Here is a 10,760-nt window from a genome sequence, read left to right on the forward strand (position 1 = left end):
GTATTTTATATTATATTATTTATTTTACAAAATAATATAATGTTTGACAAGAATCATGAGACTCCATCTAAAAACCAATTGGTGATTAGTGGTGTTACATATATTCTTATTAATGGTTCAATATTTTTACACTTATTCTATGTGGGACACCATAGTCTAATATCCCCCCTCAAGATGGTGGCGATTTTTTCACTCACCAATCTTGAATCACCTGATCACAAGTGACTCATTTATTTCAGCTCGCTTATTTTTTTGGATCTCAAGTGTCTTTTCGCACTATGCGGATCTCATGCGGCTTGGCTCACTCTTTGGATCAATGTGGATCGAATGCCCGCTAGGGAATTGGCTCTTGATACCATGACAAGAATCATGAGACTCCATCTAAAAATCAATTGGTGATTAGTGGAGTTACACATGTTCTTATTAATAGTTCAATATTCTTACACTTATTCCATGTGGGACACCATAGTCTAATAATGTTGATTAAATAAGTGAAAAAAAGTGGGTGTGACAAAACACTATTTTTTCAATTTGTAACATAGTATGGGGAGTTATAAATCTGGTTACTGATTCGTAACTCCCAAAATATCACTTTAATCAATATGTTAATAGAGTTACACATTCTTGATTTAAATTTTCATGTGCTATAATGTATTATATGCTCTTAGGGTGTTATTTTGTCAACCAATAAATGTTTGGATGTTACAAAATTGCACGAGAGAAAAGTTGAGACTTTTTGACAACTTGTAATCAAAGTTGTTACTTGGGGTTACAAATGAGTAACATGACAGTTTCTGTTTTAAAGCATCTTTTCTTTGAACGTTGTAGCTCCCCAAGTAACTCTCAAATCTTCCATTTAATTTCATAAAATCCAAATTTATCATTGATAATATCCAAGGGGTTGATGAAAATTTAAAATCAAATGGTGATAAAAAATTCTATATATAGAGACTATTTAGTCACTTGTGAATAGATTTTTTCTAATTCCAAAGAATAATCTAGATTTCTAATGCAAAACAGGAGAGGTTTGTACTCCTTTTTGGCTAAGCCACAACATATTATTAAGGAGAGGCTATTCTGCTTGACTTGGAATTTGGATGACAAAATAGTTCCAAGGAAAATACCTTGTAAATGCGTTCAAGTTCAACAATTCTCTGTTGAGTATTCGACCGCGCTGAGGACTTGACTCTTTGGCTTTTCAAACTCTCTTCAATAAGTTCAACAATACTATTACGTGTTTTTCTCACAGAGGCTTTGAATATTATAGCTTTTGGTGTTAGATTGAGAGTAATGAATGAACAATGATGCATGAGAAAAAAAAAAGCACAAGGACTAGTGAACATGATGAGGACCAAGAAATATGTGTCATCAACTAGAGCTGGTCAACATAATGAAATGTTCTACTACAATAAATGACAGCAATCAAGTTTAGCTTTTTTTTTCGGTAATTTTACTTACTATTGTCAAGCCTTCGGTCATGACTGTGTATCTGATGTTGATATTCTGAGGCCATGACTGTTTCCCAATCTTCCTAGTCTTGTATGGATTGTATTCTATCCTTATTTGAAGCTTACATCTATATTTTTTCTTATTTTGGTGAGGAGTTTTGAATGGAAAAATCTAAAGACATGATTGGACAGAGGAAACCAAGTTGGAAGAAACAAATTCAAAACTAGAACCAAAAATGTGCTTGGTAGGAAGAAGTGGGAAAAAGGAGAGAGATGAGATCATTATAGTCAACTCAAGTGTCTCTTGTACAATTGAATACTGGAAAATTTTAATTTATAGAATAATCTTTACTTTAGTTGTATATTACTATTAATTATTAATTAGGTGTGATATTTGTTAAAAAGTCAACATAACTAGATAAGTGTCATTTTATGATTAAGTGGACACTAAGTTATTAGACAGCAGACACTTTCTAAAGTTGCATTTGTATATATATAATATGTTTGGGTAGAACCATATATAGGGATGGAAATTTTCCCCACAATGACAAAGTCATGTGGGTACCCGCCTCTAATGGGGCGGGGATTCCCTGCCTAAACAGGGAACGGTGCGGGGACGGAGGCCATTTTCAAATCCCAAATATTAAATGAGGCGGGAACAGGAATAACAGTTCCCGCCCCGATGGTGTCCCTTTTTATTTTTTATTAATTTTATAATATTTTTTAATTTAGTTTACATATTTCTTTATGTGATTTTGTAAAATATTAGTAACTTTTTAAAGATTTTTAATTTTATTTATACATATTTAATACTTTGAGTGATAATATACTGTAATATATATTAATTTTAGGCAATCTATTTTTGTTTATTTTATTTTTGAATAAATAGATACCCGCGGGGATTCCCATCCCCAATGGGTATTCTCCACCCCACCCCCGACGAGGAATATGTGGTGATGGGAGCGGGGATGGAGATTATTAAAATGATAAATAGGGATGAGGCGGAGGGAGCACCCCCGCCAATTACTCGCCCCATTTCCATCCCTGACCATACAATATAATCCAACTTTCTAAAGTTGCATTTGTTTGTTTGGCTTCTTTACATGAGATTAAACTCTATAATCTAAGGTAATTTGAAGCAATTTAGGATAAGCTAATGTAGAATAATGGAAAACAAATTGGATAAAAAATGTATAATTGGTGATATTAAATCTTTCTCACGTGTGGAGATTATTATATCTATAGTTGAGAAAAATACCCCTCAAAGTGTGTAGGTCATTATATCTATAGTCTTAAAAAAATACCCGTGAAAGTGGAACATGAAAAATATTTTTTTATTTCAAATTCTATAAATCATTTTTTTATATTTTAATTAATTTTATTATATATTTAATTCATTTATTTATTAGTTCAAATTAAAAATTATTTTAATTTTTTTATTAAATTATTTATTTAATAAAATTAAAATCTTAAATTTATTTTATTAATTGAGAAAGATAGTTAAGTGTTGAATTTATAGAAGGAAGAAATGAGATTGTTTTGTTTTTAAACCATGTGTGACATTTTTGGTATAATCAGAGAGACATTTCAGCAAAGTGTGTCCTTTTTTTTTTTAACATGAAAATGTGATATGTGGTCGGTCATTTTTTAATACGATTCACGTCCCCTAAAAGTGAATAAATTTTAAAAAATACCAATAATATTCTATAATACTTTTCATGTCCCACAAAACAATTATATTAAGAAAAACTTTTCATGTCACGCACCAATATAAAAAGCTAATGCATTGGGGGAGGGAAATGTGGTAACTAGTACCGCTTTTATAATTATCAAGACATGTGATATAGCTAAATAAAAAACAATAAATTATAGGTTGTGTTTGGTAAAATTTTTGTTTCAAAATTTTTTAAACACAAAAATAAAAATATATTTTTTTGTTTCTTTATTTTAAAAAAATAAAAATATGTTTAGTAACTATTTTTGTTTTTTGTTTTTAAAAACAAAAAATAATAAATGTTTTTGATAACTTTTATTTTTTATTTTTTGTTTAAAAATATAAAATGATGTGTCGATTTGAAGAAGAGAAGAAAAAAAAGTCGAAAATGGTTTAAAACAAATTTCAAAGAGAAAAAAAATTCTATTTTCAAATTTTAATGAATTTTAATTAAAATTAAAAAAATAATAAATAAAAATAAAGTTACCAAACATTGTTTTATGTTTAATTGATTAAAGGGTTTATACATTTTTGGACCCTGTGTTTTTTCTCATTACCTGTTTGGACCCTGTGTTTTGACAAATTACTTTTTGGACCCTATGTTTTGTAAAATGGTTAAAATAGAACCATAAACTCAATTTTGATGAACAAAAAATTGAATATAACAACACAGTTTTTAAGCAGAATGATTTTATTTTTGTTCTGAATTGTTAGTTTGGTAAATTATTTGTGATTTTAGTTGAGAAAACATTGACCAAAATCGGGTTCAGGGTTCTATTTTAACTATTTTACAAAACATAGGGTCCAAAAAGTAATTTGTCAAAACACATGGTCCAAACAGGTAATGGGAAAAAACACAGGGTCCAAAAAGGTATAAACCCTTGATTAAATAAAAAACTATTTTTTTAAGTGTTACCGAACAGCACCATAAGATTTTGGCCCAAATAAAACATTTGGAGAAAAAATTGAAATTTTCCTGAAAAACTGTACTAGACAGCTTGCTCTTTAAATAAGTTCTTCCATTCATACAGTTTTTGTATACTATCCAAAATATGTTTGACATAATGCTATACTTGTAGAGATACAAGTGTGTTAGAAGAATGAGATGGTGATGATCTTGGTGGGGAGGACAAGAAAGGCTTAGGTGGTACTTTCAAGGAGTCAGGGCTACCTTCCAACATTTCTATGACTCTACTCATTGTTGGTCGGCTTGAGGGATTAGTCTGTATGCACCACAAGCTTGTCATAATCATCTTCCTCGATTTTACATTGTCTTCTTCACTTATAATTCTCTTGAGTCCTAGTTCTTTAAGCTCAAGGCGCTCGTAGATCCATTGCAGAAAATATAATTCACTGATGTTATCAACTCTATTATTGATATTTTTTCTTCCTCCCACCATTTCTAGAACCATCATTCCATAACTATAGACATCAGACTTGTGGGAAACCCCTCCAAAGTATCTAGAGAAAACTTCTGGAGCAATATACCCAATAGTACCTCTTGGGCCCAACATTGAAACTAGACTATCTTTCCTTGTGCAGATTTTGGCTAGGCCAAAATCTGATATTTTGGGAACAAAGTCTGCATCAAGAAGGATGTTATGAGGTTTAATGTCAAAATGTAAAATCCGTCTGTTACAACCTCGATGCAAATACTCTAGTCCTCTCGCAGTGCCAAGTGAAATTTGATAGTATGTTTCCCAATCCAATTGATAACTTTCTTTAGTTTCATCTTCATCGTACACAAATTTTTCAAGAGAACCATTTGGCATGAACTCATAGATGAGAGCCTTTTTAGCACCCTCAAAACAAAATCCTAACAATCTGACAACGTTGACATGGGAAGTTCTGCTGATTGCTGCGACCTCGTTAATGAAGTCTTCTCCATCATTGGCTTTCAATTCATTTAACATCTTCACAGCAACAAAATGTCCATCATGTAATTTTCCTTTGTAAACACTACCAAAGCCTCCTTGGCCTAGTTTTTCTTTGAATGAGTTTGTCATTTTCTTAATATTCGAATAACTGTATCTTCTAATTTGAAGGGGACCACAGTTCTTTAGGAATGCCTCAATACTTTGATGATCATGATTATGTTTCTTCCTAAAGCAGTAGATCAACATAATCACAAGTATCCCAATTTGACCAAAAGCAACCGCTGCAATAAGAAAGAAAGAAAATGACGGACTCTCACTGCAAATATTACCCAAAAGAGGAGTGCTAGCAACAATCTTCTATTTCAACCTTTTAGTCAACTTTCACTCCCAAAAACACATGCCGGAATATTTTTTTTATGTAGGTATTCGTTATTGTTACAACATCCTTACTGCAAATTTTAGAAAAATTCTAAATAATTTATAGTGCCGAAAACAGACTTATATTATTTCAAACACACATGGTAAACTAGAATATTATGAAATATCAAGAATTATGTTTTTGACACTGCAAATTATTCAGATTTTTAAAAAAAATTGCAGGAAGAATGCGGTAACTACAATGAACACTTCCATGTGAAAAAAATAGAAAAAATATACTCCACATGTATTTTTTTGAGTCGGAAGTTGACTAAAAGTTAGAAATAGAAGGTTAACCGTAGCACCCCTCTCCCAAAAGTAGAATAAATTATTACTTGAGAGGGTTTTGTTTCCTTTGTTTAATCACTCTAAAATAATTGTGTAATTAAGAACCGGACACTCATGTACCATTGATAAGTAGCTCTGTTGATGTTTTCAATGTTTGGTTTTTAAATAGATTATCCATAGATATAATGAAATAAATAAATAAATAAAAAAGAAAGGATAATGCATTGAGTGAATTGAGGTATTTTAAATAGATTACACTAATCACTGTAAGATGTAGTATCTGCAGGGGCATGAATTGATATAATTTCCAAGCTTTGAGCTTAGATGATATATATGTATGTATGCATGTACAACTACAAGAATCAGAAATTCAATTCAATAGGACTCTTACCTAGTCCCAACTTTTGTTGCTTGCTTAGTCCTGAAACAACTTCATGAAGAAATAAAAAGTGTCAGTCAATAATGAAATAAAACAAGGGAGAGGCGTATATGATGAATTGGAATTTATAAAAATCAAAATGGCCACAGTACTCATAATAATAATATAAAATCTTTCTAGAATACCATTATTTCATATAATTAAATGCATTTGATTAACATTAACAAATGAAGCAATGGATCCATGATTGAAATATGACACGTTATAAATGCATAATTCGAAAGAGAACAAAAACAGGGATATATGAGTATTGAGGGTCCCCAACATTTGTGATTTGTGTTCCAATACAAATACCTTTTGGCGAGGGTGAAGCACACTGAAATTGATTTGGGAGAATATTGTGGCATTCGAGACTTATATTCAATCGAAAAGTGACATTAATAAGAAGTGGATGATCATGATGAAATAGAGGTGGAAGAGAAAATGGAAGCGTGATATTTTGACATTGTGGTTTGTAGTATGGGAAACTCATGTTTGGAAGAATGCAGTAGAAATCATAGTCTCCGCACTCAGTTGGGTAAAGATCTTTCCTGGTAGCGCCAAGCTTGTGTCTGTGCTTGTGGCTGCATTTGTAAAGCGTTGATGAGTTCTCAGCTGTAAATTTATCGGAAGAGAAGAGCGATGAATCATCAGTAGGGCTGGGAAGGGAGTATTCATTCATCAATTTACAATGATCGAGTAAATCCTCGGGCTCTGCTTTGTCCTTGACGACAATAGAAACTATAGAATGTGGCCAAGAGATGTTCTCAATTCTATACCAGTGCCCTTCTGGTTTCAATTGGATCCTCCGTCCATCTTCTGAACATTTCACTTTGAGCACCCCACATTCAGTGTTCATCATATTGCTAAAAGGGAACTCAACTTCTTCTTGAGCGGAGCTTGGAAGCACAGAATGAGTGATGAGAAAGAAGAGAACAAACAGAGGAATCAGAGCCATCTTCAACATCCCAAAAACTAAGATTTCTCAGTCAAGCAAAACAACAAAGAGGTTGGAGTTGGAAGTTTGTACTCCTTTTTGGGTAAGCCTCATCATATTATTAAGGAAATTTATGAGTGAATAGTTTCTAGGAAAATGCCTTGTAAGAAGAAGCAAAACTGCCCAATCACCACGAAGTTTCCCATGCTCCTGTGGAGTACTCACCATGACTTGGCTTTGCAAAGTCGATTAATTATAAATGCTCATTTGAACCCCCCAAATCACGGCAAAACATATTTTTCATCTCTTAAATGAAAAACGTAGAAACTAGATAATCTAAAGTAAGCTAATTAAATAATGTTTATTCAAATGACTCTGCAATCAAAGAGTTAATTGGTTGCCTGTTATAGATTCAATATCGTCCACAAAATGAGTTTTTAAATATTAATATACATTGTTAGAATTTTTGGTTTTAAAGGTTTATTTTTGTTAACTATAACAAAATATTCTAAATATTTGATCAAATATACTTTTAAAATTAATAGAAATAAATATTTATTAATTATATTAATATAAATTCAAATGTTATTATACTTTCAGTAATATATAATACATGACTAGATATTTAATAAATATATTAATATAAATTCAAATGATAAAAAATATTATTATTATTATAATAATAATATTTAATACAAGACAAGATATTTAATACTTATATTGATATAAATTTAAATATTATAAAATATCATTATCACAATAATATATAATGCATAATGTTAATTTTTATTTTAAAAAAAATCATTTCTATTCTATATAAATGTGTAGATAATATAAATTTTTTATTTTAACGGTTTTTTATTTTTTTTTTATGTTAAATTTAACAGAATATTCTTATATTTAACGGCAGTTTGTAAACACTTAAACATAAATAAAATAAAATAAATTAAAATATGATATTTTTGAGATATTTTACAATGATAATTATTTAAAAATAATAAATAAGTAACAAATTAAAATAAGATATTTTTGAGATATTTTACAATAGTAATTATTTAAAAATAATAAATAATTAAACAAATTAAAATAAGATATTTTACAATGATAATTATTTAAAAATAATAAAATCTTACGTTTTATAACTTAAATAAAATTTAATTAAACTTAAACTCACTTATTAGAATAATATCATATTAAACATATAATATAATCTATTGTCAATTAGCAACAAATTATTTTTTTAAAACAAACTAGCAAGAGGCTTAAATTTAAAATCCAAGTATAATATTTGTTGACGCGGTTTTTCACCAACAGATAATTATACGAATAAATAGGATAGATTAGTGTTGATTGATAAACCGTAATATGAAAATGATAGTATTCTAGGATGTGAGAATTAATTGCAAGGAAACAATAGTCACTCCTTTTTTAGGTGGTTCGGAGGTTAAAATCCCCTTAGTCAACCAGTCGATATTATTGATATCTCCTCACTATTTCTTACAAAGTGTTTGTTTTACAAGAATAAGCCAACCCATTGCACTATCCAGGGTTTCAGTATTTATAGGAGATTGATCTCTGAGTAGGTATTGGGATCATCCCGTGACCTCTTCATCCATCAAATCATTTATGTGACATCGATGATTAATTCCTAAACCTTGCAGTGAAGTGTGGTCTAATCAATAGGTAAGGATGGATAATGGGCCGCATGGCCCAAATCAGGTGTGGGACGTCTGAACACGCACGTTTATACTGCGTGTCCGAGAATTCAGGAATAGAATAGACACGTGACATCTGGGATATGCACGTTTATATTGCGTGGTTGACTTTACAAGGATTCGGGGGTGTCAGGCCTCTGATGAACTACGAGCTTAAGGTGATGCTAGCTCGTGGCTCTCACCATGTCGACACAATGGCTCCAAGGAAAAGCTAAATGATTAACCAGCTCGGGCTGGTTAAATTAGGGGATGGTAACAAACAGCTCCGGATGGACGGTTGACACATGGCAGACCGAGTTAGGCCATTTTCTAGCTCGTCGAAGTGTGCGGATATTCAAGGTGTACATTTTCCCCTAAGCCCCTGCTCGTGACTTATGACGTCACCTCTGATCTTCACGGCGGGGGCTTTTAAACTTCCCTTTCGACTCTTCATGTCCTGCCCACTACATTGGTATCGGACACGTGGAACGTCGTGATTGGCGACTATTCGGATTCCGAGAATTGCATTAAATGGCCTAGCCACCTTTCTGCTGTCGTTTCACCTCCCGAGTTGTGACCCTCGTATCTCGCATTAATTTGATCGGACGGTCCTTGCTTCCTCATGCCTCTTACGTATATATAAGGTGGGCAATCTTTAGTACTAGTCACTCTTTGCTTGAAATTTTTTTTTTCTCATTTTCTCTTTTTGAGTTTCAGAAGTTCTTCTTCTTCCGATCATAATCTCAGAGATCCCCACGTTCTCGCCACAACCCTTACGCTTTCTGCAACTTTCACTTAGAAAAATACACTGTAAGTTCCGTGTCTGTTTGCATGTTTCGATTTCCCTGTTTCTTTGATAGGCAAATCTATTTCTTAGTCGTAAATAATAGGTTGTTTTTGGCTAGTCTTTGGCGCGTAGGTTCCAATTCTAGGCATATTGATTACACTTAGCAACACGTCTAAGAATGTGATGTTCATAACTAGGGGACTTTTGGGTAACTTTCTGGGTTATTTTCTGGGTAAATTTAGGAAATGTCTATTTGGAATATGAAAGGTGAGAGGTTTTTAGGGTGCAAAACTGGGTAGCTTAGGGGTCACGCTTCCTAGGTGGTTTTGCTCTAAAAACTTCCCTTTCATGGCAAGCAATAATATGCCCCTCCTGACACAAAGATCCCTGGAGATTAGGGATCCGTTGGAAACGTGGGCGCGTGACTATGGCAACGCGTGGCTTCACACACCACGGGCTGAGATTACCTTAGCCCGTGTATGAAAATCGCTTCTTCTCGCGCTTTTTTTTTTTTTTACTTTTTAGGTCGCCTATTAAGCTTTTCCTCATTCTTGTTCGCTAGGCGATCCGATGGGACCCAGAAAGAACGTGTTCAAGAAAAGTGCAGCCAGCTCATCATCCCAGCAGTCCAACAAAGGGAAGGAGATCGAGGTGGAGTCTCCCATCCCCCAATTTGGTCCCACAGTGGAGAAGGAGGTCAAGGTGGAACCTGACGCTTTCTTTGAGGCAGAGAGGATAGCCTCGAAGATCACGACCCAAGGGAGGGTCAATAAGATTATGATGTCCCATAACATCGAGATTGGGGCTGGCGTTCTTATTGCCCGACCTCCCTATGAGGGGGAGAGGAGCTGCGCGCCACTTGAGGAGGAATTCGCAGCCTGGAGTGACGAGCACCTGAGGGCTGGGGCCTTCCTCCCCCTCGATCAATACTTCACTGACTTCCTCAACTATGTGAAGCTGGCGCCATTTCAACTCCCCCCGAACTCATACCATCTGCTGGCCGGGCTAAGGTATCTTTTCCTGCAACAGATGTGGGAGGTTCCCACCCCTGCGGACATCCTTTACTTCTTCTGCCTCAAGGCTAGCCCGGATCAACGGGGACGAGGCAACGGGTTCTACTACCTAACCCGCTTCTCGAATTCTCCTCCAGTTATCGAACTGCCCACCCATCCCAACGACT

The 10,760-nt window shown here is 33.5% G+C and overlaps 1 protein-coding gene across 1 annotated transcript; it reads right to left on the bottom strand.

The window, feature by feature from the left end:
* Positions 1–4,108: 4,108 nt before the first annotated feature.
* Positions 4,109–7,214, bottom strand: LOC133821898 (LEAF RUST 10 DISEASE-RESISTANCE LOCUS RECEPTOR-LIKE PROTEIN KINASE-like 2.4). The gene is made up of 3 exons (XM_062254067.1): positions 6,478–7,214; positions 6,136–6,174; positions 4,109–5,320 (listed from the first exon to the last, which is right to left on the bottom strand). The coding sequence occupies exons 1-3, from the start codon at positions 7,127–7,129 to the stop codon at positions 4,230–4,232; spliced, it is 1,782 nt and encodes a 593-aa protein (XP_062110051.1). The 5' UTR covers positions 7,130–7,214; the 3' UTR covers positions 4,109–4,229.
* Positions 7,215–10,760: the final 3,546 nt, after the last annotated feature.

This window comes from Humulus lupulus, chromosome 3, assembly GCF_963169125.1.
Source record: "Humulus lupulus chromosome 3, drHumLupu1.1, whole genome shotgun sequence".
Lineage (NCBI taxonomy): Eukaryota > Viridiplantae > Streptophyta > Magnoliopsida > Rosales > Cannabaceae > Humulus > Humulus lupulus.